Source organism: Phyllosticta citribraziliensis (genome assembly GCF_038025025.1).
Source record: "Phyllosticta citribraziliensis strain CPC 17464 chromosome Unknown J3D65scaffold_6, whole genome shotgun sequence".
Lineage (NCBI taxonomy): Eukaryota > Fungi > Ascomycota > Dothideomycetes > Botryosphaeriales > Phyllostictaceae > Phyllosticta > Phyllosticta citribraziliensis.
This window is the reverse complement of record NW_027117343.1, coordinates 1,450,721-1,474,058: the sequence shown is the minus strand read 5'-3', so window position 1 is coordinate 1,474,058 and position 23,338 is coordinate 1,450,721. Positions and strand designations below refer to the sequence as shown.

Here is a 23,338-nt window from a genome sequence, read left to right as displayed (position 1 = left end):
GATACACAATGTACTTACTTGCTCCCACCCAACCGACTATCCGTCCGTCCGTCCTGTACTAACGCCAGCCAGCAAGGAAGGAACATGAAGGGATACAAATATATACATACAGAGAGACGCCCAAACGCCGGTATTGCCTTTCCTTTCCGCTTGGTTACCTCCTCCCTCTCGCTCACTCTCACCAGTCCGTCAGCCCCTGAGCCCCGCTCAAGCATTAGAAAAAGAAGAACTCTACTGCGACGACGACGACGCCGCCGAAGCAGCAGCAGCACCCCTCCACGCAACAACAACATCCCTCCCAATCTGAAACAGCGGCATCTGGCGCCAACTTTCACGGGCAACATGCCGATGCAACAACAACGCAAACAGGGAGACGGAGGTGGAGAACCAAAAGGCACGCAGGGCGGCGCGGGTCTCTCTCCGGATGTTGACGTGGCGGTGCGTGAAGAGGTAGAGCAGGGTGAGGGTCGTGGCGATGGCGATCCACGCGGGGAGGAGGAGGCGCGGTTCGTCGCCCGCGCCGGACAGACGCAACCAGCGCGATGTTGTGAAGAAGTTGATGGCGACCACAGTCCACAGGCGCACGAGTGTGGCGGGGGCGGCGTAATTCAGGAGCCTGTCGTTTTGTATGAGCGATATGAGATGTCTCCGGGAAATGGCAGTCTTACCAGCGCGACATGAGGCAATCGAGAAAGTAAAAGGAGAGGTAGCCCGAAGTGGCACACTGCCAGCAATTAGCCTCGAGTCTCCGAGTTTCTCCAATAGCCCAATTGAACGACGCACCCAAAGCAACGCCAGGCCCACCTCGGTCAGCACCAGCGTGCCCTCGTCCGCGCCCTCGTACATGCGCTGCCCGCGAATCTCGCCCAGCAACAGATCCAAAAACGCAGAGCTGTGCCCCATGAACCAGTAGATGGCCGGCGCACAAGCCAACGCCCGCGAGCACAGCAGCGGGACGTGCCATCTGCGCTTGACGCCGAGCAAGCCCGCAACCTGCGGGTGGACGGCCGGCTTGCCGGTCCCCGTGCCCGCCTGCGGCTCCGACTCGGACGGCTCCCCTGGGTCCCGATCGTCCACGCGCGCCGCCGTCAGCGGCTGGAGGTCGCGGTCGCGCATGCGGGTGCCGGTTGCGCTGGAGCGGCGGCGCGGACGGCGCGGCGCTGGCGACGCGGCGCCGTGGGTGAGGTCCAAGTCGCTGTCGAGCGGGGAGCTGATGGCGCCAAGGGAGCGGCGGCGCAGGGGGGCGTGCAGGGCGGCGGCGGCATTAGGACTGGGCGGGGGGTCATCCAAGAAGGCGGCATTGCTGTTGCGCAGCGGATGGGCGTGACGAGGACTCGGCGACGAGGGACGAGAGCGCGAGCGGCGGTCCTCGGCGGCGATGTCCTTGTAGGAGGGCGGAGGGGTCGACGGCGGCGGCGGTTGCTGCTGCGTCTGCGTCAGAGGGGCCGGGGCGGACGAGTTGAACGTGTGGCGGCCGGCGGAGCGAGGGCGTAGTGGTTGCGGTTGGTGGAGAGACATGTGGCCGGCTGCGGCAGCCCACGGTCCGGCGGCGGCGGTGCCCTCGTGCTCTTTTTCCTGATCCAGAGGCCAGGCGAGGCGGAGGTGAGAAGATCGGGGAGGGAAATCGATACAAGAGAAGCGTGGACGGATGTGACGAGCGGAGACGAAACGAAACGAAATGGGCCAGGCGACGGACACCGGGCAGTCTTTTCACAGGGGATCCACAGGCGTCGGGGACCGAGTCGAGAGCGGCAGAGAGCGGCAATGGCGCGAGGAGCAGAGCAGAGCAGAGCAGAGCAGAGCACCGTGGTGGAAAGACGGCCAAGAGATGGGTCCGGCGGGGATTGCGCGGGCAGGGCGGGCGGGGACGAGGACAGGGCGGACGAGGGCGACGAGGGCACGCCAGGGTGGAGAAATGGAGGATCGGGAGATTTGAAAGGTCGAGACAGCCCTTGCTGTCGGCCGGGGAGAGCCAGAAAAATGGTGTTGATGAGGTTGAGCAGCGAGAGAGGTCAAATCAAGCTTGGGCAGGACAAGCGCCATGGCGCGCTTCTTCCCCACGTTAGCGTCAGGGTCTACCGCTGCTCCGTCGATCGCGCATCAGCGTCGCCCTCATTGGCTTTTGCCGCTGTTGTCTATGCATGCACTAGAAATCCCTATGCCAAAATCGCCGACACGGGCGTCTCCTGCGTCAATCCCCACGCATACCACTTCTCCTCCTTGCCCAGGAACATGCGCTTCTGCACCACAAACAGCTCCGTCACCTCGCGCGCCTCCTGCTCCATCCTTTTCAACGTCACCTCGCCGTCCTTGTCCACCGGCAGCTCCTTGCCCCACGCGTCCAACAGCTTCTCCCCGTGACGAGTCTTCTTGACCGTACCCTTGACCAGCGCCTGTTGTGACCGAATCCGGTAGATGACCTGCCGGTAGAAGATGGGCCGCTTGTTGCTGTCGCCGCCCGGGTATGGGAGCTGCACGCAGCGGTCGGAGACGATCTTGGGCTTGTGGCTCGACAGCAGCCTCCAGTAGAGGCGCTGGTTGGAGTCGCGCTGCGCAATGCGGTGGGAAAACGAATCGACAATGCCTTCGGTGCATATTTGACGGATGTGGTCCATGTCGCCGCTGCCAGCCGTTGCGTTAGCTCATGCCGTGCCATGCGTCGCACAAGTGCCTGCTTACAATGCAAACGCCGTGTACATTTGCTCGTACAGCGTTTTGGCGAGCTCAGGCACGCCTTTCCTGGTGAGCTTGGGCCGGGGCTTGACGCTCTTGAATTTGTAGAGGCCCAGACTGTACGCCGTCAGCTACGCGCCTGGTCGGGACCCAGACTGACTGACTTACGTGATGGCGGAGGTGAAGTAGCTTTTGACCAGCTTGTATTCGACCATGAGTCTCTTCTTCGGGTCCTCAAGTATCCCAGGCATGTCCGCGCGGCGCGGCCTTATAAACGTCCCTGCAGCACACCATCAGATCTCATTGTCCCGCCAGCTCCAAGACCCATGTGCTGCCACTGTGCACCGCCGGCGAGGAGACCAGAATCACCCACCAGGAAGCAGCCCGATATCTCTGGGTATCAGCTTGATGTTTTGCGCGTCCCTCTGCGCCGCCATGAAGCTGGGCTCTTTTTCTTTGCGTCCGCCCATGACCGCCTGCCGCGCGTCCTTCATCGACTGGCGCTGGCTGCTGGAGACGCTGAATTGTCGGATTGAGCCATTGCTGGCGGTCCACGACGGCGCCGTTTTCGTTCTTCGGTGGAGGGCATTGGGGGTGTGGACGAAGCGGACGGCGGCCGAGACGGTCGAGCTCGGGCTTTGGTGGAGGCATTGGAACGCAGCGTGCCTGCGAATTGGCATGGCCACGGGTAGCCGCCGCGGAATCATGGCGCTCGAGGTCGTAGAGGTTGTCGCGGACCGGCGTCGGGTGGGTTGCGCGGCGGTTCTCTGGTGATGCGCCGTCCAGCGGAAAAGCTGCGTAGTCACGTGTCGAGCGATATCAAAATTCCACGGCTGCAATTCTACATTTTCTGCAGGAAGCGTTTGATTCTCTATTTCTAACGCTTTTCAAGTCTCGCCAGCATTTCTTCGAACGTACTCCCGCAATCCCATCAACCCTAACCATACTGCCTCCTCCGTTCGAATGGTTCTGCTCCCCTGGTTCGGAACCAGATTGACCCACGCGTCAAACATGGCTCCCACAGACTTTCCATCAATGCCTTTGCCAGCCAACTCGGGGTCCGCATTGGCAGCCACCTCCAACCCCGCAACTCCACCAAAAACTAGCAACAGATGCTGAAACGACTGCGGCAAGCCGTGTGCCTCTTCATCGGACCCACCTCCTTTGGCCGCAGGCTCCCCCGCAGCAGTCAGGAGTGACGAGAGCGCCACGCCGCGCTCGGATGTGCCGACCGAAACATCGTACCCTCCGTCCCACGGGCACTCTGTGAAGACGGCGCTCAGACTGCCCGCCGGCCGTGTCTGATATCCCCAGTACAGCCCCGTCTCCTCGCGCGGCGCCGACGGGTCCACGGCTTCCGCCACCAGGTCGTCGTACGCGCCGGGGTCGTTCTCGTCCGCAAACTTGAGCGTCACACGCGAGTGGGGTGGTATCGCGGCCGGAGGGTCTAGCCGCACGGGCGATGGCAGCCCAGCATCGACCCAGACCGGGACGGCGGCACCGGCCGTGGTGTTGGGTGCGTCGTCGTCTCTTTGTTTCTTCTTGCGCTTGTTCAGAGTGGGGTCGCCGTGTTGCGTGGCATTGTCCACGTAGGACGACGGCTCGCTGACGACGCCCTCGCGGTATTGGCACCACTCGTCGGCGCGCAGGTGGTGCGGCATGTCGAGGCTAGGCAGCGTGCCCGCCGTGCGTAGGTTCGGGTGTAGTGGGAATAGCGCTCGGCGCAAGTGTGGTGGCGTCTCCAGGTAGGACAGCATGTGGAATAGAAAGTTGTCTGGGTCCGAGAACCCGGTGTAGCCTGACGCCTCGTCTTGTCTGCGCCGGTCGTTGTAATAGTCGTTGCTATAGCGCTTCTGTCTCTCGGCGTTGTGCTTCTGGCTCTGGCCGTCGTTGAAGATGATGATCTCGTCGACGCTAAAGACGGCGGCAGCTCGTGCAATGGCGCCAACCATGGCGGTCTTGAGATCGTGCGATTGAGCATTGGCGATGATGCTCCCCGGCAGAGCGATGCTCAAGGTACAGCTCCTCCCTTTGGTTGGCTTGAAGACGGCCGTGGGTTTGGATGTGTCGGCGCCGTCGCTGCTAGCGGCCACACCGGCCTGGTGGACCACAACATTGTTGCGCTTTCTTTTCTGCGAGCTATTAGTGGTGGAGACGAAGTTTGGTGGGCGATGGTACCTTGGATTGCGAATGCGAAGCCATTGTGTTTGGTCGTGGCCGCTTCAAGATTTCAAAGATCAACGCGGAGATCCCGGTCCAAGCTGCGAGCCACACTTTCATTCAGCCCTACGGGTGCACGGCCACTGGATGCAGCGCCACATGCACGTTGACGAATGTTCGATTGCAGTAGTCTGAGCCGAGGTGCACTCCTCTTTTCCACTTTGATTGAATTTGAATACAACTCCTTGCTGTGATGCATCTGCATTTGCCTGAGCGAAAGCAACATAGCGGCAGAGACACGCCTACATGTTTTGCCAGCTACATTAGCCAATGCATGGTCTTCAGACTATTCTCTGCATTCAGTCTCCAGCCGCCCGCACCCACGTCCCTTACACGACACGTAGGGTGTCCAATACGTTCAAAAAACATGGAATGAACGGTACTGCGTTTATATAGAGATTCGAGGTTGAAATCCCGGTTTTGGAAAACCAACCCGCGGCGTCGAATGGCATCAACTCGCCAGAAGTGCCCCAAAAGGTGAGAGTTGAGCTGCTAACGCTCTTTACACTATCAATTTGTGTCATGTCGCTCGTGAGGAAATCTACAATGCTCTCCTGCTGGATAGACGTTGCTCATGTGAGTGGAGATTCATATCATCAAATGTTGTACTGGTCGCGTGAGGTAAAATTGTCCTCGTATTGGAAAGCGAATTCGCTTTGATCGACCTACACGCCGCGCTTTTCCTTTGCAAAATCAACAAAATGACTAGTTGTGTACTCAAGACAAGAATGTATCTTCAAGTGCAAGCTTCATGTGCGTGTACCCCTTTCGGAGCGGCTGCCATGCGTCAGGGGAATGAGGAATTGGTGAACCGAGTCGTGCCAGCAATCGGCAAACGAGCTGGGGGCGCCATGTGAAAAGGGAGAACAGTTGGGTATCTATTGATCAAATCATCTTGAGAGACTTGGCAGCCCCTGGCTTCTACTGCCACTTGCGCATTCACCATTGGTTCCTGTCCCAGTTGGGGTCTGCACAGTCAGCTTTGACCTCTTGATTGGCTGGAAGCGGCTCACCCTGAACAAATGCCGCGAGGACCTTGGAACCAGTCTGCAGCAGAGGATGTCCCACCACAATCTGGAGGAATCGCTGAAGACCCTCTCTACGGTGTTCAATGACGTCGTCAGAGAACCTGTTTGTAAACACCTTGCCAGGAAGTGGTGGGATCGTCACGCGTGCTGATTCCCTTTCCAGGATGTCTCGAAAAGCTTCAAAGTCGGAATATCTTCGCCGCACCGTCGAGTGCTTGAGCTTGAAGGCGGGGATGTTGGTTCTCATGCTAATCTCGTACGTGGTGTACATGCCGCGGCCGGTTCCATGGGTCTGAGGATTGCGTACCTGTTATCTTGGGTCAGTATTACTGGAGCTCACCCTGAGAGCGGGGTAGGGAGCAGCTTACCTCAATCTCGAGAAAGTTCTCCGGGGGACCGTAGAGTTCCTCGTAGGTTTGTGGCCGAGAGTCGGGGAGTGATTGCATGATGAGGGTCTGACGCGAAGGGATAGTGGCCAAGGCGGCAATGGATGTCGTAAAGTCTACCGAGCTGCCCAGATCTCAAGCTCCAGGGCAATGTGGCTGCGAAGACCAAGCTTGGGAGTAGGAGTCGTCGGCCGCGTCTGCTGAAAGATCCAGCGACCGTCGACCAGCAACGAAAGTTTGAGCGATGGAGAGAAGTGCTTCGGAGAGCCTGGTGGGATGACGTGCTCAGAGAATGGTCGCGAAGCGCGGTACAGCTAGGAGGAGGACAGAGTGGGGTGAGCCACCGGTAGGGTAGGTGGGTCGAGCGGGCAACCATGAGTTAATCCGCGTGAGTTAATCCGATCCGAGTTAATCCGGCCTTATGCAACTCGGACCTCCCCCGGTTGGACAACCCAGCGACATCAACAACGGAAAACCTCCATGTTCAGGTTTATTTGAAGCTCTTGATCCAGAGGGGCAGCAGCCTCGTGTCCTGGAATCTGACTGTGGTCGTGCAATCCACAGCGTCGGCATCTTGCGCAAAACTCTTTTTTTCCTTCTTTCTCCCCTCTTCCACAAGTGTCGTCATGAGCTGTGTTGAAGCGTATTCCGAAAAGAGCGCTGTCGCTGATGCTCATCCTCCAGAATGTGCAAGGGGCTCTTGAGAAGGTTGAAAAGCTGGCAACAATGTCCCATGAGAAAACAGGCAAGCAGAAGCAGCCGACATGGAATCAACAGGCCAAGATCCAAGGGTCCTTCGAAAGCGTTGGACCTGTGAACAGCAACAGTCGTCAAGGAGAACAAGCATGGTATCCCGTACAAAATCCGTCAACATGAGGGCCATGGAATCGATTTGCAAAAAGCCAAGCACCATCTCGAAGGTTTTCAATCATTGAGCAGAAGAAGTGGACGATTCGAAAGAGCGAGGAAGGCCGCGCAGAGGCCGCCAACACGGTGGCCACGGAATCAATCGTCAAAGGCCAAAGTCATGATGAGAGCATCAGACTCTTGACCAGAAAAAGACTCTGGAGAGAAAGTTTAGGGGGATGGTGTCAGAGCCGTCAACGTGTTTGCCATGGAATCATCGAAGGGCCTGCGATCGGCAAATGCAACAGGAAGCCTTTGGATTTCATCTGGAATGCGTTAGACCTTTGGCAAAAGGCATGCATCTGGGGAGAAAGAGCAGGGGAACGGTCGCGGACACATTTACTGGCAGCTTTGGCAAAGCAGACTGCCTTGGGTGCTTTCCATCTCAGGCACGAGCACTGCGGAGGCTCGAGAGGATTGGCCGAGCCATTCCAGCAGCAGTGCAAGGCATGCAGGACTTCGAAAGCGCGTCCAAGGCCGTGTATGCACCTGTATCTCTCAAGAATTGGTCGCGAAGAGCCGAATTGGAGTGTTGTTGGCTCTGGGTAGCACTTGCTGCTCGACGTCGGGGTCTAGGTAACTCCGGTGCGTGACTGCCCGGCGAGGAAGCCACCAATTCGATTTGAAATTCTGGCCTTCGACCTTTTCCTCCCATTTCTCTCCTCGCCATTCCATCTCACCATCCCGCAGCGCTACAGCACTCATCCTGATTGCCATCTCTCTCAGTATCGCTGCACCTTCTCCATTGATTCTCGCTCCCTATTCTATTCTACTCCCATCGCTTCCTGTTGCATCACGCCCGGGAGCAGCCATGACCCCGATCACTCCAAGCCAGGCTGCGCCATCGCCGGCCAGCACCTACGGCCAGACTCTTGTCGGAGGCGACAGCGTCCCTCCAACGCCTGGATCAGACCTGATCAATGGTAAGATTCCTTCAGCGAAAGCTTCCCAAAACCCCCCAAGCAAGGTCCCCGAATCTACCCATTTTCACCCCTGCACCCTCTTCCGCCAAATTATCGTCTCCCTTTCGTCGCTGACCCTCCTGCCTTGCAGAGTCTTGCGAGACATCTGGCAGCTACGATGTGATTGATCGCAACGATGAGGCCCACGATCAATTCGACGACGCTCCCCCCTACAAGTTTGAGGTTTTGCTCGATCGCTGCAAGAATGCCAGCGCCGCCGTTCGAAGAGGCCTCAGCCTCAGCACTTGTGGCTCAAGCCCGGCCAAGCTGGCAAGCATGGTCCAAGACCTGCCCGTGAACCGTCTCGCCCGCTCCAACAGTAAGCCGAACTGCGCATCTCAGGACCATCGAAGCTAACGTGTCAGGCTGCTTCGTCCGTGGTATCGACGACGACAACGATGTCTTCGGTCTTGGAAACGCAGAACTGGCAACGATCACGACCCCAGAAGAGCATTCGGTCGATGGTTCCGACACCAAGTCTACGAACGAGGCTTCCAACCTCAGCCCCCGTGCAGACAGACAGGGACACAAGGTGACGGCAGACAACGCCCAAGCTCACTACAAGCCCGAGTGCTGCATCTTTGTCGCCAAGTAAGTTTGCTTCTACCCCAAGCTGGCAATGTGCGCTGACCCTTGCCAGCCTACCGAGCACTCGACCTGACGACGTCATTCGCAATGCTTTGAATGACGTCTACGCTCGCTTTGGCAAGTGCTTCATCAAGCTCAAGCGCGACCGTGGCATGCCAATTGCCTTTATCCAATACGACAATGCTGAAGATGCCTCCAAGGCCCTGGGCCAGGGTGCTGGTGTCTTTGTTCTCGGTCGCAAGGCCCGAACGGAGCGTGCGAAAGCGCCAAGTAAGTCATTCCCTCTTTCCATCGGCACTCAACTCAACCACGTGCAGGATGCGTCTACGTCTCCCGCCGAGACGGCAAGATACCAACAGAAGACGAGGTCATGGACCTCATTTCGAGCCGTGGAGAAATCGAGAAGACGTGGGCGGCTTCCGATACCGACCAGGAGGTCCACAAGTTGCCCCCTGGCTTCTTCGTCAGGTTCACTTACTACCAAGATGCGGTTGATGCCATCAACGTAAGTCACCACTTGCATTCGACCTCATCCACACTGACACCTCAAGGCTCTGCGCGACATTCCCATGTACAATGTCGAAGCCCAGCATACCCCAAAGTCGGCAATATCGTTCTTCGACTCATCCTCGATCATGACGAAGCCACCCCCAAACGCCAGGGCTCCGCTGTTTGACCCATCCCAGCACGACAGCCGCGCACTTTGGATCGGCGAACTTCCCGACACGGTCACCAAATCAGATCTCGCGCGAGTCTTTGGTGGCCCCGGGCGTCAGATTCGATACATCGAGCTCAGGATTCGCAGCAGCACGGACAGTGAGTTTACGAATGCTTCATTCCTACTTAAGTACTAACAAGTCAGGGGCGGAATTCATGAGCTATGCCTTCATCCACTACCTTGAGCCTCGCGCTGCCCACATGGCTGCGCGCATGACGGTAAGATTTCCAATCATGAAATCGTTCGTCGCTGACCTGGCATAGTACGGCACGCTCCGGCTCTTCAACCGGCGCCCCGTCAAGGTTCAGTACGCCCGGAAGCCACACTGGCAGCTGGTCGGCAACGCTACCGCTTCTACGTACAGTCAGAACGTGGTCAACCAAAGCATGGTTCCTCAGAACGTGGTCAGCCAAAGCATGGTTCCTCAGAACATGTCTCTCGCAATGAGTGGCTTCACGACTACGCCTCAGACCTACGACATGCGCCAACTTGTCCCAGCTTTCGGTGCTCAGCAGCCTCTGGCAGTTCTGCCCTTTTACGGTCCCAGCCTCTACGGTGAAAACCCTCAAGCTGATTTCCTGTACAATCCGGAGCTCGGCTACAACATGGCGTACATGACCAGCGACATGAACACCCTGTCCGTGGTATATCCCTATCAGTTTCAAGACATGAGTGGCAACTCCTACATGTACCTACAGCCTTACCCACAGCCTCAGATGAGCGTCGTTGCGCCTTCTTACATCCCGGACCCCCGCTTCTACTGCGTTCAGTAGAGCTCAGCAAGGCAGTCTTGTTACGACGTGATTTGCCCCTTCACACGACACTGGACGAGGATGCTCCTCGACCTTCACCAACACGAAAATGGCCGTGGATGCTCCTCGACTTTCACCCACACGACGCTGGCCGGGGATGCTCCTCGACTTTCACCATCGACATCGGACGAAAACTCGCTTTGATTCGACAACTAATACACGCGACACGATTGCTTTCACCTTGCTTCAACATTCACGGACCATCGCGCAGGTCCATTCGGGACCGACTGTCTTTCCACCAATTATTTCACGGTTCTTTTTTCTTTTCATTTTTTGCAGGAGGCATTCGCTACGCATTTGCTACGCGGGATTAATTTACCAAGGGATACGGTTTCCTAACGCAGCGATTCACGAGAGGTAGCTTGTCAAAGTCGGATTTCATTTTCGGGGGGGCGAATTCAAAGGGAACATGGGAAGAGCTAAAGGGAGATAATGGAAACGTGGGCATCGTTGCTTCTATTGCTAGTTCAAATACCCTCGCACGATATGCGGTGCTTTCTGACTCTTTTCTTTCGTCAAGTTGTCCCATATGGCATGATGCCGGCCGAGTTCCTCCGTTGAGTTTAGCGTGCGTCGGCTGCAGCGCGAGGGCCCGGGCAGATTAAAAACCTCGATCCACCGAAGTCGCATTGCATTGCCTCCATCACAACCACTTGCATTGGTTTACTTTCGAACAACTGACACGGTATCTTCAAGATGGGCATTCCTTCGTTCGAGGCGTCCAACGCCATCATATACCTGACCTACGGAGCATTGCTGTACGTCTCAGCACAAGCACCTTGTCTCCCAAACAACGCGCAAACTAACCGGCCGCACGGCGAGCAGCTTGAGCGGCGTGGCTGTAGCATGGCGGCTGCGCCATCAGTCCAAGGGGGACTACCTGTCGAGCAACAGGACGCAAAAGGGTAACATCAAACAACGCGGCGCCATTCTTCCCCGGACGGCGACAACCAATCGCCCCGCTATCTCCTTCTTCTTTTTTGCCCCCGCTCGCTGAACCGCTTGCTGACTGCATCCCAGCGATCCCCCTTGCGCTCAACTTCATCGCGTCGGGTGAGTTGATCTCCGGGCCCCGCGGATGCCGCTGCGCGTGTGCGTAACGGCTATCCACAACGGCGGCGGCGGCAGCCTCTTTCTCGCATGCTGTGGCAAAACGAACGACGCCACGGCGGCGCAAGCGAGCGTCCTCTCGCGGACTAGAAACGACGGATGGATGTGTCTCAGGTTCGTATCATGATCGATCTCTCGCAGAGGGTCTCGGCCGTGTTTTCTTTCTTCGTCATCGCTGTCCTGCCTTGCCTGGCTATCTGGCTGTCTGGCTGTCGCCGGGCGGAGCGCGCTGTTTGAGAGCGTTGTTGTTAAGAGCAAGGGTTTGGGGGGCGCGTGAGCGGCTGGATGCGCCGACGGGCAGGCAGGCAAGGTGGGTAGGTGCGTGAGGAGAAGAGCTCGGCCGGGGCTTTTCTGTGCGGCTTCACTGCGGGCGCCGAGTTGCAGAGAGAGGGAGTAGCAGCAGCAGCAGCAAATCAGCCCATGGCTCCATCCACCCCTCTTCTCAAATGGAGGGGGACATGGATTTCAAGGGCTGGCTGGCTGGCTACAGCTGCCGCTCCTCTCTTCCTCTGCAACGAAGCTGAGAAGAACCGTAAGAACTCGATCAAGATAATTCTTGCGTGAGGAACGTGCTGCCGCTGTTTACCCCCCTTCCCCTCCCCTTTTCTTCCCCCGTCTTTCTTGCTGACCAAGGCGCGCGCTTTCGCTGCCTGCAGGACTCGGTTCGGGAATCCTCTTCACGTACCCTGAGATCTCGACGATTGCCGGCGTGCAGGGCCTGGTCGTGTATTCGCTCTCGTCCGGCCTGCCGCTGCTGGCGTTTGGCTGGCTGGGCCCCGTTATTCGCCGCAAGTGCCCCGACGGCTTTGTGTTGACGGAGTGGACCCGCAAGCGGTATGGCGCTGTGACGGCGCTGTATTTGAGCGTCATGACGTGAGTGGTGGCCTCTATCAAGACGATGGTGGTGTTGATGGAATGGGGCTGATGCGGTGCGCACAGGTTGATTACGCTGTTCCTCTACATGGTCGCCGAACTCTCTGCACTACAGCAGACCGTCAACGCGCTGACGGGGCTAGACGGCTTGCCGGCCGTCATCGTCGAGTGCGTCGTCACGACCATCTACACCAGTACGCTGCCAGCCAACTCACCCCTATATCCAGCAAGACACGCAAACTGACGCATCCCCACAGCACTGGGCGGCTTCAAGGTGTCGTTCATAACCAACAACATCCAAGCCGCCATGGTCATCGGGCTGATCCTGATCGGCGTCATCACTGTCGGCTCCACGACGCACATCGACCGCAGCCTCATCGCGTCGTCCGGCCTGCTCGACTCCTCGCTCCTCGGCTGGCAGCTCATCTACATCCTGCCCGTCGCCGTGCTGACCAACGACTTCTTCCTGTCGGGCTTCTGGATGCGCACCTTTGCGTCGCGCACCGATAAGGACCTGAAGATCGGCACTGCCATCGCCAGCGCCAGCGTCACCGCCATCCTCGTGCTCGTCGGCAGCACGGGGCTGCTCGCGGCGTGGAGCGGGGCGCTCAGCTCGCCCAGCGCCGACGGCAGCGTGTCGTTCTTCCTGCTGCTAGCCCAATTGCCCGCCTGGGTCATCGGCATCGTGCTAGTCATGGTCGTCGCACTCTCAACGTCAGCCTTCGACAGCTTCCAGTCCGCCATGGTGAGCACGGGCTCCAACGACCTCTTCCGCAACCGACTCTCGCTGTGGTGGATCCGCGCGGGCGTGATCCTAATCATCGCGCCGACCATCGTCGTCGCGCTCAAGAGCCCCTCGGTGCTGCAGGTCTACCTGATCAGCGACCTGGTGTCCGCGGCGCTGATCCCCGTCCTGCTCATCGGCCTGTGGGACCGCTGCTACGCGTGGCGCGGCTTCGAAGTCGTCGTGGGCGGCCTCGGCGGCATCTTCACCGTCTGGCTGTTCGGCACCGTGTACTACGGCAACGTCAAGGACGGCGCCAACCTCATTCTGCTGGAGAAGGGGCTGTACACGGACGACTGGAGTGCGTTTGGCGCGTTCGTCGCTGCGCCTGTCGGCGGGCTGCTTTGGGCCGCTGTCGCGTTTGTGGGCAGGGTTGTTTGTCAGATGGTCTATGCCCGCGTCAAGGGCGTCCGGTTTGATGCGTTTGATGATCCGAGGGAGCTGGTGGTGGAGACGGATGAGCGCGCGGAGGGCGGCGCCAAGGTCGTGACGACTGTGCCGAAGGATGATGAGGAGAGGGGCAGGTTTGTGTAAGAGGCGGTTGTGCAAGGGGGCATTGTGTGGGGTGCTCTTTGCGTGACGATTGAGGACGCAGAGGGCTGAGCGGGGTGGTGCCATAACTTGCGATTGGCATTTGCCCGACGTATAGAAACGGAAGGGCTGGGAGTGGTGAGGAGCGTTCGTGTGCTCTCGCACTCGGGCTCCTCTGCAGAAAGACCAAAGAGAGGGGAAGCAGTACAGTGCAGGGTCAAAGTCAAAGCCAGCGGCATATCAGCTAGAAGACCAACGCAATACAAACAAGCCGCCTCGCCAAGTTTGGAAAGGAACCAAAGCTACCATCAGCATGAAGAGGCTCGTGCACATGATTGAATCGCATAGACGTTTGATATTCAGTTGACGGGTAGAGGATTTCCGCTTTGGGCCAAAAGTGACTCATGCTTAAGTACGAACAAGCTCTCGACGTTCGACGTTCAACAGCCAGCGGTGGATTGCCGTTTTGGGTCAACCAACCCATAGGGCGCTCTGAAGAAAGCCAGCAGGTTATTGCAAAGGGCGCGCCGGCCCAACGAAGCATCGCTCGGCTTCAGCCTACTGAGTCTGCCACTTGCTCCCCGTCAAGCGCTCGTACGCCTCGACGTACTTCTCGTACGTGCGCGCCACGATCTCCAGCGGCATCTCGACGCCCTCCTTGCCCTTGAGGCCTTCGCGCGTGAGCCAGTCGCGGAGGAACTGCGCGGGCGTCAGTACGTCAGTCATCCACCACAGAACGCCCACAAGAGTTGGAAAACTAGGGAGAAAGGGGGAGAAAGTAGACGCACCTGCTTGTCAAAGCTGTCTTGCGTCTTGCCCACGGCATACGCATCGGCCGGCCAGAAGCGGCTGCTGTCGGGCGTCAGCACCTCGTCGACTAGGATGACGGTGCTGGGGTCGGCCGGGTCGAAGCCGAATTCGAACTTGGTGTCGGCGATGATGATGCCGGCGGAGCGGGCGTAGGCGGCGGCCTAACAAGTCCATGGAGTCAGCGTCGGATGGGCGGTTGGATGATTGATCAGATGGAGCTTGCCTTTTTGTACAGCTCGAGACTGAGCTGCTCGATATTTTTGGCGGCGTCGACGCCGATGATTTCGGCCGCTGTGCGTGTCAGCATTCGTCACAGCATCTCGTCCCCCGAAACAAATGAAATGAAAAGATAGCACGATGGGAAAAAACTCACCCTTCTCCTTCGAGATATTCTCGTCCTTCCCGCCCACCTCCGCCTTAGTGCTGGGCGTAAAAACCGGTTCAGGCAGCTCCTCACTCTCCTGAAGGCCCTCCGGCATGGGAGTGCCGTGGACGGTGCCCGTCTTGCGGTACTCGGCCCAGGCGGAGCCGGTGATGTAGCCGCGCACGATGGCCTCGATGGGGTAGATTTGCAGGCGTCTGACGCGCATGCTGCGGCGGGCCAGCTGCGCGCGCTCGGTCTCGTCGAGCGGGATCGACGACGGCACCGAGGAGGAGAGGAAGTGGGTTCGCAGGGAGGGGATTTGCGAGGTGAGGTAGGTGAACCAGTGCGAGGAGAGCGCGGTTAGGAGGGCGCCTTTTTGCGGGATGCCCTGAGTGCTGCTGTTAGGGGGTGTTCGGATTGGAGGCCATCTCTTTTTTCCCTATCCCTCTGCCCATGTGCAAACAAAGACAAAGACTTTATTTGAGACGACCGCGGGTGAGAAAAGTGGCTGAGAAACTACGGACTCACGTTCTTCATGATAACATCGTACGCCGAGATGCGGTCCGTGGCCACAAACAGCAGGCTCTCGCTGTCCAGCTCGTACACATCGCGCACCTTTCCGCGCGCCACGAGCCGCAGCTTGCCTTCAAGCTTCGTCTCGACGACTGCGTATATTGCCATTTTGCCGTTTCGTTGATGCAACGCCGATTTCGGCCCGGGGAAAGACTGGAGAGGAATCAGAGATCAGGAGTCAAGTAGAAAATGACAGAAGTGAGGTGAGTCGCGGTCGAGTCAGAAAGTTGAGATGACTGGGATGGTAGCAATGCTGGGCGTGGTGTAGTGAATGATGCGGGGATACAGCAAACGAAAGCGAAGCACGCGTAGAGAAATCCAAATTCCGTCCTCACCTTTTCCAGTTGCGTTGGTGTTGGAATAGTCACGCGGTGTGAGAGAAGCGGAGTCAGTCTGTCAGTCAGCGTCGATGGTTTGAAGTCGTCAGCGAATCGCCGCAGTAGTTGCGCGAGCCGGCCGAACTTGGCGCGATGACATTTTTTTCCCCCGACCACAGACGATGAGCGGCGACGACAGCATCAAAACGTTCTCTGAATTTCAAGTACCATCCACTTGGTATCTACTGCAAAGCACCGTTTTTGCGTGCGTTGGAATCATTTTCCACAAAAATCATCCCCGAAATCTGCACACGTGACGACAAACTCCCATACGCACATTTTTTCTGCCACTCATAAGTACAGATACAAGCACAATCAACGCCAATCGCAAATGATGGAGCGGACTGCACTGTTGCTATGGACATTGGATCCAACTTCCGTCCCAGGGGAATAGCCTTCTCTAAACGCCGCGCATAGAGTACATGAAGACCGGCCGAGCTCAAACATGTAGCAAGGTGAGGAAAAGGGGAGAGGGCCAGTCATTTTACAGCGTCATTGAAAACAAACAACTTTTTTAAACCTTCGACGTCGTGCCCAGCAGCTTGAGCACCGTCTCGTATGTACCAAACATGATGGCTGCACTGGGCACCGTCCTGAGCAAATGCGGCGTCAACCCTCCGTACAAGCCTGCAAACCCTTCCTCCTTGGCGATGAGGCGGAAACACTGCACGAGACCGGTATATTTGGGGAGACCGTTAGCCTCGGGGGCCAGACGCAGTCGCGTGCGCACAACCTAGACTTGTCAGAATGATCCTCTCACGTCGGGCGATGTCATACCTCGTGTGGATACGTCAAGATGGTAGCGATGAACTTGGCAGTGCCAGCCGCACCAAGCCCTCCTGTCCAGGAAATGACCTTGTCCGAGAAGGTGGGTTCCCGCCCAGAGGCATCAATCCTCTCCTGTCTGTTGGCGAGTCCCATCTTCATTTGTTCGTAGAGCATCCACTGGAGTGTGCTCTCGGTGACCCCCAAATAGCTTGCGCTGAGACCCTTGTACAATCCGCGGATGCCTTCTAATCTGAGTGTCTGCATGGTGCAATCGAGCGCGTTCTTGTACTGTCTACCACCACCCAACTCCTTTGCGTGTGACTTGTCCAGCTGTAGCCGTGTCTTGACAAGCCAAATTGGGTTTGTCGCGGTACCAGTGACTATGCCGGCACATGCGGCCGCGCAGAGGTGTACCCAGGCTGCCTCCTGGCCGTCATTGAGATATGTACTTATGAGCCGCTTGCCATTTCCATATGTATAAAAGTTGATGGCGCGGGCCGGGACCACGCCAACTAGGTTAGGTCCTAATCCTTTGAAGAGCGCGCGCCAGCCCTCGGTACGCGGGATGGCAAAGAGGATTTGGAACGTCTCGCGGAAATGTAGCGCAGCGCTTCTTGTAAAGGTCATGGAGTCTGGAGAGGGTACACCGCGGGCGGCTCGGGAAGCTAGCAGCTGTTTGTGGTAATAGTCGGACTGAAGACGGGTCTTGAGGACGTCAAAAGGCGCCGTGAGGGTCGCCGCGGCTGTTCCGCCAATTCTAGGAAAGTTAGCCATGTTCGCGAGGGCACGACTGGCAGACGTACGCGCCGGCGACAAAGTGTGCCCATGATTTTGCAAATGGCGAGACCTTGTCGGCAGCTTCTGGGCCCGTCGGGTCTGTTTTTAACAAGACATCGCCAGTCTCGCGAGATTGTGACAGTGGTGTTTGCTCGATATGTGGAGGGTTTTCTCGAAAGGATCGAGTCTCGCGGCCGGATTCTAATGTCATATACGAAGCGTGTTGAAGGCAGCACTGGGTAAACTGGCGGTGCTGGGCAGCAATTTATCGAAGGGTTGCGATTGGTCGGGGCGTAGGAGCAGGACGGAGTGCTTGGATGGTGAGGCCGAGGAGGTAGACGGAACGGAGGAGAGGAGGGCGAGGATTAGGAACTGTTGCAATGGTAGTGGTCGAGTGAGTGGATGATGGTGGCGCGGGCAGAAATTCAATCGGTAAAAGGCCTGCCGACAGCAACACCTCAGCCACTCCAGCTGGCCACCGCACTGCATGTCCGTCGCGTCGGCCGTGCTCACCGCCTGCGAGTCGCGGGGATGACGCGCCGCACCTAGCCACACCCGGACACCGTCATGTCATGTCCGATGGCCGCAGCTACACCAGACATCACCACATTGCCCAATCGCCATGCGCGTCACGTCGCCGCTCGCCCGCCCGCCGGGCTTCTTCAAACGCAGCTGGGAGGAGCTCAAGCGGAGAGCCACCATAGGCATGTGCCATTCGCTGCCCACAACCATCCGCTAATTCGTCTTGCCGTAGCCTCCAAATTTGAAGGCTTGTACGAACCCACCAAGCCGTATAACCTGGTCACTTTTTCCAACCCAGATGCCGTCGAGCCTTGCAAGCGCATGTCCGACAAGGACACGGGCGGCTTCTCCGAGGTCAAATTCGACCACGTCCCCGCCTCCAAAGGAGTGCCATCGCATGCCCGCTTCCACGGCACCATATCCACCGAGCTGCCCAAAGACAGCATGAAGATTATGCGTACGGGATACGCTGGCTGGAGGACGCGAGACCAGGGACCCACGTTGTTTGGACGCTCTGTTTGGGACATTGACCCCTACCGGTACCTCGCGCTGCGCATCAAGTCTGATGGCCGCAAGTACTTTGTAAACCTTCAGACGGACTCGATTGTGCCGACAGACCTACACCAGCATCGACTCTATGCTCGCACTCCGGGCAAGTGGGAGACGGTGCTCATAAACTTTGACGAATTCGTGCGTACAAACCATGGCATGCGGGTGCAACCTGAGGGGGAGATGCTTAGGCAAAAGGTGCGCACCGTGGGGATTAGCTTGACGGACAGGCTGCCTGGTCCATTTGAATTGTGCATCAGCCAGATATATGCCACCAACAACGAACCTGAGGAGCGTGAAGCTGGGAGGGGCAGGCGCGTGGACACTACCGAAAAGCGGGGTGAGGATTGAAGGGTATTAAAATGGGGTTCAATTCAGATGGAAACGCGTAGGGTAAATGTCTATAGGAGTTGCTGTGGCGTGTGGCTGTGTCTCGGCGTCTCTAGCGCGGACCGCGCCAAACAACACGCGAACATCATGAACATGGACCATTCCTCGCTTGGACAAAGACATCCTCACCACTTGCTGATGATGCTCCCGTGTCCGTCTTCCTTCTCGTCACCCTAATCCATCGCCATGGCCCGATACCTCAATCCGCAAAAAATCAGCCTGTTGGCTCTCACCACTCTGTACTGTGACTCGCAGGTACCCGCATCCGCCGTCGTCCCCGTCCTCTCTTTCGTCACAAACCAAATAATCTCTCCTCCATCCGCCGAAGTCGATGCGACCACATGTCTTGGCCTCACTCTCAACGACTTTGCCGCCGTTCTCTCGCCTCACTTTTGTCCGGCATCTGAAGAATCTTTGCTTTTCCTTTTTCTCTCACGGCTGTGGAACATAGACTCGTTGCATGCTCTTCACCAATTCTTCGACGACCTCGGCAATCTTCTCCTCCGCCCTCCACACGATGCATCCCAGGCCCCCGACGATGATTCCATCAAGCTCTCGAGAACGTCGCCACTCGGCATGTTCGTGCGGCGCTCGCAGCTTGAATTTGCGCGCCTGCAGTTCCATGACGCCAGCAAGCTTTGGATGGCCTTTGTCAGCTACCGTCAGCCTACTGCGAGTCTCTTGCAGCAGAATTCCGCAGATTCTACCCTATCTTGGGACAAGAATCTCGAGGAACTCAATCTTCAAGCCTCTGATGGTCTATCCATGGTGGCATATGCCGATGCATGGGATGAGAGCCACGACGGTTACGCGAGTGTCGACGACTTTGAACGCCTGTTGACCTTTCAGTTGGACCAACTTCAAAGTACAAATTCCCTCGCTGCATAAATCTCGTACTAACTCGCTCCAGAATTTGGTAATCGCGTACCCGACGACATGCGTCAGGAGCTGCAGCGGATGCTCGGTCCGTCGACCACCATTCCCTCGCTTGCCCATTTTGTCAAGTGAGAAGACCCAAACATTCAATCCAGCAACTGCTGACGCCACCAGATTCTTTGACAGCTGGAGGGCCGGTGATTATACATCGGCATTTGATAACCTCCACCGCTACTTTGACTATACTGTCCAGACCAGGGAAAAGACCTTTTACCAGTACGCCTTACTGCACATGGCCATTTTGCAGGCCGACTTTGGATGCTTCAACGAGGCCATAGCGGCCATGAACGAGACGATAGCCACGGCGCGAGAAAATCAAGACATGAGCTGCTTGAACTTTGGACTCAGCTGGCTGAACCACCTCGCGAAATCTCATCCCAAAGAAATTGACCCGTCCAGCTGCGGTGGAATTCTCGGTACAGAAAGAGATGGTCTAGCTTTTCTCAAAGCAAAGGCAAAGGAGTCCAAGAATTTCAGCCTGCTGAGCTCAACGTTGCTGCGCGAAGCCAACATGTTGCTGGCAAATGTGCGTCGATGACACCCGATTTCGGCTTAAACTGATAGCATGCAGGGCTCTAGCATCCCCCGGGCTTTTGAACACAATGTACAATCTGCGTATCTTAACATTATGCATGACATCAAGAGCAATTGTGGAGCGCAGTTGCTGATGCAGTCTGCCTTGTATGGACGTCTTGGTAAGACTGCTCTTCTCACTTCAGTCTCTTTTCTCACAAGGCTCAGGGCAAACACACCTCTCGGAGGAATCGAGCGGCTTGCTCCAACAATCCTTCCGACCTTTTTGTCCCGTGGAAGAAGTCGTTCGCGCAACATGTTCCAGTGCTTTGACGGTAACTATTTCCTAAGCTTGGATTATGACGTGCAACTAAATAAACGCAGAAGGTCAAGTCTGGTTGCTATTCAGAAGCCTTTGAAATGATGCAGGCAATCGACTCAAAAGACCACCGCACTGTCAAGGTCAATCAGTACATTACGAGCTACATGGCTTTGCTCAAGGCGAGGCGCGCAATACGAAGGTATGTTGCCCTCCGCACATCTGGCTCCTTGACGAGCATTACTGCCTCGTCTCTCAACTCTTCTCCTCTCATTCAAACGCCACTAACGCCCAAACAGAAGAGACAGCCACAGCGCCGAAAACCTCCTCCGCCGCCTCCGCTCCTCCCAGCCCTCAGATCCAACCCTCCAATTCGACCTCTTCCTCCTCGAAATCGAGCACCTCGTCCACAACATGGGCGCCTACAGCGCAGCGCTCCAACGCGTCGAGGCGGCTGCGGCCGAGCTCAAGCGCGAGAACCAGCAGCTGCACGGCGGCGGCGACATTTACCGGCGCATCCAGCTGCTCATCCTGAAAGCAGCGCTCTTCGCGCACGCAGGCCACCCGCTCAAGGGCTTCAGCGCCGCTATGCGTGCGGCTGCCTCGGCGCATCGCGCGAAGCTGTGGCCAGCGCTGTGGGAGGCGCTGGCTGTTGTCGAGGGCGCGCTCGTCGCCATGGGCGAGTTTGAAGCCGCGGCCAGGTTGGGCGACGCTGTTATTCCGCAGGTGTGTTGACTCTCCCGCCAGACAACGCGACACGCCTTTCTCTACTAACGCTCCTCTCTTCTTCAGGCTCTCGAGGGCGGCGACCAGTATCTTTGCGGCCGCCTCTACGCGCTGCAAGCAGACGCACACATGGGCCTGGCAGGCAGCGCTTCTCAACACACCAGCACCGACGCCACGACCACCACCGCTGCAGCGAATGACGCGGCGGCGCCTTCGTCCAACAGCCCGGCAAACCAGCGCAGCACTCGCGCCGCCCGCCTCGCCGTCGCGGAGACGATGCTCGAGAACGCCAGAGAATGTGAGCGCCCACCCCATCCCACTCCTGACCTTCCCTCATCCTCCTTGCACCCGTCGTCGTCGTCGTCGTCGTCGTCGTCGTCGTCGTCGTCGTCGCATGCTTACCCCTTTTCTCCACACAGCTTTCGCCGCCGTCCAAGACATCGCCGGCGAATGCGACGCCATGGCCAAACTGGCCTTTATCAAGAAACTAGCTGCTGCGACCGCTACCACTCCTAATGCTACCACTGTTGTTGCGACCGAAGGCAGCAGGATAAATGACGGCGGCAGAACGACTGGCGGCAGCAGCAGCAGCGCCGCTACCGAAGCCGTCGACGCTGCGTCGGCGTTTGTGGCGCGGTATCGGACGGCGGCTGAGGTGCGCATGGCGGGGGCGGGCGTCGTGAGATGAGTTCTGAGAGGGAGGGGTTGGGTTGGTTGGACGTGTGTATGCGTGCTTGACGGGGAATGGAATAGTAGGGCGTGGTGTACTAGCGCGATTGTGGTGGTGGTCAGGGGCGTTTGGTCAGAGAAAGGACAGAAAAGATCAATTGGCGCTGTCCGGTACGGTAGAGTGAGAATTGCGGCGCTGAAACAAGTAGAAGTAGGGTGATTAATCGATTCGATCGACATTACCGCTGACCGACGGGGGCAACGCAAGTCGCGCAATTTGACAACACACGCACGTCTCATTCACAGCTCAACAATGAAATTCGACAGACTGCTGCCGTCTCACGTTTCTACACAGACCAACGACGCAGGGGAGACGAGGAAAATAGGATAAAGCGAGCTTGTCTTGTCAAAGATTTAGAATCTACACACGGCGGGCGGGGGAGAGGCAAGCAAGATCAGGCCAAACGGTGCTCGAATTCGCGCGGCCAGCCGAAATGGCTGGCTGGCTTTGACTACCTCGGGAAGAAAGGATGCGTCTAGTCCTTCTTGTGGTAGTTGACCTTGTCGTTCCAGAAGAGGGTCTGCGAGGTCTAGTCTCAGCACCACTGTCTATTCAAGCGCAACAAAGCAAAGAAAAAGGACCGCGCGAGCATTTCGGCCTGGCTCGCGTCCATGCGGCAAGAAACCAAGGCAAGGCAGGAAAGAAGGAGAAAATGGAAAGATGGGGTCCTCAACGCACCTTGTCGCCGTCGCCCCAGAAGTAGTTCTTGGTGCGGAGGTTCTGGTAGTCGTACTCAACCTGCTCCTCTTTGGGCGGCGCGTGGGCGGCGTGCTCCCAGTGCTCGTTCCAGAGCCTGTATGCGTTGGCGGCGCCGAGCATCACGCAGGGGATGACGAAGCTGCGAGGTAAAAGTCTTAGTTTGAGCTCTTCTGCTTGTGTGGCGCAATGGCGGTGGTGTTTTGGGATGCGCTTTGTCCACCACGGTTTTTTGAGATAGTTTGGAGTTTTGACGGTTGGATTGGCGTAGAAGCGGAGGTTTGTTGGTGGTGGGTTGTGGACTCACTAGATGGAGAGCTTGCGCCAGAGCTCTGCGATGCCATGCGTCAGCCAACGATTCTCCAATCTCGACACTCTCGCATTCAGGCCAGACTACGTACCGCTGCTCTCGGCGGCGTGGTGCTTGACGGCGGCGCGCTCGCGGTTAAAGGCATTGTCGGCAGCTCCTGTGAAGCCAGACTCGCCGGCCTGGGCGGAGTAGGGGCGGCGGAAGGCGGCGCGCAGCAGCGGCGAAGCGCGGGCAATGGCACGCTGGGGGAACATGGCGGGCGAGGTTGGAGGCGGAGTGGAGAGACTGCAATCGGGCGTGGTGGTTGGTAATGGATGCAACGAGGGTTGGCTGCTCGACGTTGAAGTTCGTCAGCCCACCGCTCGGCGCCATCGGCAATGAGCGGCC

General features: G+C 57.6%; 11 protein-coding genes across 11 annotated transcripts; 4 read left to right on the top strand and 7 right to left on the bottom strand.

The window, feature by feature from the left end:
- Window positions 1-231: 231 nt before the first annotated feature.
- Window positions 232-1,518, bottom strand: J3D65DRAFT_667947 (N-glycosylation protein-domain-containing protein; the record flags this gene model as incomplete). Its single annotated transcript, XM_066803067.1, has 3 exons — window positions 232-616; window positions 669-724; window positions 784-1,518. The coding sequence occupies 3 exons, from the start codon at window positions 1,516-1,518 to the stop codon at window positions 232-234; spliced, it is 1,176 nt and encodes a 391-aa protein (XP_066655425.1).
- A 319-nt stretch (window positions 1,519-1,837) lies between these two features.
- Window positions 1,838-3,476, bottom strand: J3D65DRAFT_373207 (uncharacterized protein). Its single transcript, XM_066795726.1, has 4 exons — window positions 3,047-3,476; window positions 2,842-2,953; window positions 2,680-2,790; window positions 1,838-2,622 (listed from the first exon to the last, which is right to left on the bottom strand). The coding sequence occupies exons 1-4, from the start codon at window positions 3,378-3,380 to the stop codon at window positions 2,157-2,159; spliced, it is 1,023 nt and encodes a 340-aa protein (XP_066655424.1). The 5' UTR covers window positions 3,381-3,476; the 3' UTR covers window positions 1,838-2,156.
- A 28-nt stretch (window positions 3,477-3,504) lies between these two features.
- J3D65DRAFT_624962 (putative RNA methyltransferase) lies at window positions 3,505-4,891 on the bottom strand. Its single transcript, XM_066800304.1, has 2 exons — window positions 4,852-4,891; window positions 3,505-4,805 (listed from the first exon to the last, which is right to left on the bottom strand). The coding sequence occupies exons 1-2, from the start codon at window positions 4,873-4,875 to the stop codon at window positions 3,561-3,563; spliced, it is 1,269 nt and encodes a 422-aa protein (XP_066655423.1). The 5' UTR covers window positions 4,876-4,891; the 3' UTR covers window positions 3,505-3,560.
- Window positions 4,892-5,548: 657 nt separating this feature from the next.
- On the bottom strand, window positions 5,549-6,367 carry J3D65DRAFT_696629 (Phox homologous domain-containing protein; the record flags this gene model as incomplete). Its single annotated transcript, XM_066804030.1, has 3 exons — window positions 5,549-5,861; window positions 5,907-6,228; window positions 6,290-6,367. The coding sequence occupies 3 exons, from the start codon at window positions 6,365-6,367 to the stop codon at window positions 5,833-5,835; spliced, it is 429 nt and encodes a 142-aa protein (XP_066655422.1). The 3' UTR covers window positions 5,549-5,832.
- A 1,657-nt stretch (window positions 6,368-8,024) lies between these two features.
- On the top strand, window positions 8,025-10,254 carry J3D65DRAFT_667944 (uncharacterized protein; the record flags this gene model as incomplete). The annotated part of the gene is made up of 8 exons (XM_066803066.1): window positions 8,025-8,136; window positions 8,267-8,494; window positions 8,541-8,766; window positions 8,816-9,033; window positions 9,081-9,268; window positions 9,315-9,579; window positions 9,626-9,699; window positions 9,745-10,254. 8 exons carry the CDS (start codon window positions 8,025-8,027, stop codon window positions 10,252-10,254), a joined length of 1,821 nt encoding a protein of 606 aa, XP_066655421.1.
- Window positions 10,255-10,911: 657 nt separating this feature from the next.
- J3D65DRAFT_571508 (urea transporter) lies at window positions 10,912-13,889 on the top strand. The gene is made up of 6 exons (XM_066797637.1): window positions 10,912-11,051; window positions 11,119-11,198; window positions 11,314-11,346; window positions 12,060-12,276; window positions 12,343-12,470; window positions 12,534-13,889. Exons 1-6 carry the CDS (start codon window positions 10,990-10,992, stop codon window positions 13,592-13,594), a joined length of 1,581 nt encoding a protein of 526 aa, XP_066655420.1. The 5' UTR covers window positions 10,912-10,989; the 3' UTR covers window positions 13,595-13,889.
- On the bottom strand, window positions 13,658-15,840 carry J3D65DRAFT_624944 (uncharacterized protein). The gene is made up of 6 exons (XM_066800303.1): window positions 15,674-15,840; window positions 15,294-15,491; window positions 14,775-15,153; window positions 14,625-14,692; window positions 14,380-14,562; window positions 13,658-14,290 (listed from the first exon to the last, which is right to left on the bottom strand). The coding sequence occupies exons 2-6, from the start codon at window positions 15,444-15,446 to the stop codon at window positions 14,150-14,152; spliced, it is 924 nt and encodes a 307-aa protein (XP_066655419.1). The 5' UTR covers window positions 15,447-15,491; window positions 15,674-15,840; the 3' UTR covers window positions 13,658-14,149.
- A 28-nt stretch (window positions 15,841-15,868) lies between these two features.
- J3D65DRAFT_624941 (mitochondrial carrier domain-containing protein) lies at window positions 15,869-17,669 on the bottom strand. Its single transcript, XM_066800302.1, has 3 exons — window positions 17,287-17,669; window positions 16,493-17,240; window positions 15,869-16,448 (listed from the first exon to the last, which is right to left on the bottom strand). Exons 1-3 carry the CDS (start codon window positions 17,469-17,471, stop codon window positions 16,230-16,232), a joined length of 1,152 nt encoding a protein of 383 aa, XP_066655418.1. The 5' UTR covers window positions 17,472-17,669; the 3' UTR covers window positions 15,869-16,229.
- Window positions 17,670-17,797: 128 nt separating this feature from the next.
- Window positions 17,798-18,830, top strand: J3D65DRAFT_624939 (complex I intermediate-associated protein 30). Its single transcript, XM_066800301.1, has 2 exons — window positions 17,798-17,964; window positions 18,015-18,830. The coding sequence occupies exons 1-2, from the start codon at window positions 17,883-17,885 to the stop codon at window positions 18,680-18,682; spliced, it is 750 nt and encodes a 249-aa protein (XP_066655417.1). The 5' UTR covers window positions 17,798-17,882; the 3' UTR covers window positions 18,683-18,830.
- On the top strand, window positions 18,796-22,198 carry J3D65DRAFT_373095 (anaphase-promoting complex subunit 5-domain-containing protein). The gene is made up of 9 exons (XM_066795724.1): window positions 18,796-19,586; window positions 19,632-19,725; window positions 19,772-20,183; window positions 20,229-20,352; window positions 20,399-20,505; window positions 20,555-20,691; window positions 20,789-21,215; window positions 21,282-21,513; window positions 21,635-22,198. Exons 1-9 carry the CDS (start codon window positions 18,908-18,910, stop codon window positions 21,901-21,903), a joined length of 2,481 nt encoding a protein of 826 aa, XP_066655416.1. The 5' UTR covers window positions 18,796-18,907; the 3' UTR covers window positions 21,904-22,198.
- Window positions 21,935-23,282, bottom strand: J3D65DRAFT_624931 (putative cytochrome c oxidase subunit VIa). Its single transcript, XM_066800300.1, has 4 exons — window positions 23,043-23,282; window positions 22,949-22,973; window positions 22,624-22,783; window positions 21,935-22,465 (listed from the first exon to the last, which is right to left on the bottom strand). The coding sequence occupies exons 1-4, from the start codon at window positions 23,203-23,205 to the stop codon at window positions 22,421-22,423; spliced, it is 393 nt and encodes a 130-aa protein (XP_066655415.1). The 5' UTR covers window positions 23,206-23,282; the 3' UTR covers window positions 21,935-22,420.
- Between the last annotated feature and the right edge of the window lie 56 nt (window positions 23,283-23,338).

Excerpts from the sequence above, each read along its gene's own strand:
- J3D65DRAFT_624944 (XM_066800303.1), bottom strand. The coding sequence starts at position 15,446 with ATGGCAATATACGCAGTCGTCGAGACGAAGCTTGAAGGCAAGCTGCGG. Across the intron at positions 15,154-15,293 it reads ACGATGTTATCATGAAGAAC|GGCATCCCGCAAAAAGGCGC; the intron begins GTGAGTCCGTAG and ends AGCAGCACTCAG. Across the intron at positions 14,291-14,379 it reads AAGACAGCTTTGACAAGCAG|TTCCTCCGCGACTGGCTCAC; the intron begins GTGCGTCTACTT and ends ACGCCCGCGCAG.
- J3D65DRAFT_624931 (XM_066800300.1), bottom strand. The coding sequence starts at position 23,205 with ATGTTCCCCCAGCGTGCCATTGCCCGCGCTTCGCCGCTGCTGCGCGCC. Across the intron at positions 22,974-23,042 it reads CCACGCCGCCGAGAGCAGCG|AGCTCTGGCGCAAGCTCTCC; the intron begins GTACGTAGTCTG and ends ATGGCATCGCAG. Across the intron at positions 22,784-22,948 it reads TGGCGCAAGCTCTCCATCTA|CTTCGTCATCCCCTGCGTGA; the intron begins GTGAGTCCACAA and ends TTTACCTCGCAG.
- J3D65DRAFT_624939 (XM_066800301.1), top strand. The coding sequence starts at position 17,883 with ATGCGCGTCACGTCGCCGCTCGCCCGCCCGCCGGGCTTCTTCAAACGC. Across the intron at positions 17,965-18,014 it reads CAAGCGGAGAGCCACCATAG|CCTCCAAATTTGAAGGCTTG; the intron begins GCATGTGCCATT and ends GTCTTGCCGTAG.
- J3D65DRAFT_373207 (XM_066795726.1), bottom strand. The coding sequence starts at position 3,380 with ATGATTCCGCGGCGGCTACCCGTGGCCATGCCAATTCGCAGGCACGCT. Across the intron at positions 2,954-3,046 it reads AGATATCGGGCTGCTTCCTG|GGACGTTTATAAGGCCGCGC; the intron begins GTGGGTGATTCT and ends GGTGTGCTGCAG. Across the intron at positions 2,623-2,679 it reads ATGTACACGGCGTTTGCATT|CGGCGACATGGACCACATCC; the intron begins GTAAGCAGGCAC and ends AACGGCTGGCAG.
- J3D65DRAFT_373095 (XM_066795724.1), top strand. The coding sequence starts at position 18,908 with ATGGCCCGATACCTCAATCCGCAAAAAATCAGCCTGTTGGCTCTCACC. Across the intron at positions 20,506-20,554 it reads CATGTTCCAGTGCTTTGACG|AAGGTCAAGTCTGGTTGCTA; the intron begins GTAACTATTTCC and ends AAATAAACGCAG. Across the intron at positions 20,692-20,788 it reads GCGAGGCGCGCAATACGAAG|AAGAGACAGCCACAGCGCCG; the intron begins GTATGTTGCCCT and ends ACGCCCAAACAG.
- J3D65DRAFT_571508 (XM_066797637.1), top strand. The coding sequence starts at position 10,990 with ATGGGCATTCCTTCGTTCGAGGCGTCCAACGCCATCATATACCTGACC. Across the intron at positions 11,052-11,118 it reads CTGACCTACGGAGCATTGCT|CTTGAGCGGCGTGGCTGTAG; the intron begins GTACGTCTCAGC and ends CACGGCGAGCAG. Across the intron at positions 11,347-12,059 it reads GCTCAACTTCATCGCGTCGG|GACTCGGTTCGGGAATCCTC; the intron begins GTGAGTTGATCT and ends CGCTGCCTGCAG.
- J3D65DRAFT_624962 (XM_066800304.1), bottom strand. The coding sequence starts at position 4,875 with ATGGCTTCGCATTCGCAATCCAAG. Across the intron at positions 4,806-4,851 it reads CTTCGCATTCGCAATCCAAG|AAAAGAAAGCGCAACAATGT; the intron begins GTACCATCGCCC and ends AATAGCTCGCAG.
- J3D65DRAFT_624941 (XM_066800302.1), bottom strand. The coding sequence starts at position 17,471 with ATGACATTAGAATCCGGCCGCGAGACTCGATCCTTTCGAGAAAACCCT. Across the intron at positions 17,241-17,286 it reads GCACACTTTGTCGCCGGCGC|AATTGGCGGAACAGCCGCGG; the intron begins GTACGTCTGCCA and ends TAACTTTCCTAG. Across the intron at positions 16,449-16,492 it reads TCTTGACGTATCCACACGAG|GTTGTGCGCACGCGACTGCG; the intron begins GTATGACATCGC and ends TGACAAGTCTAG.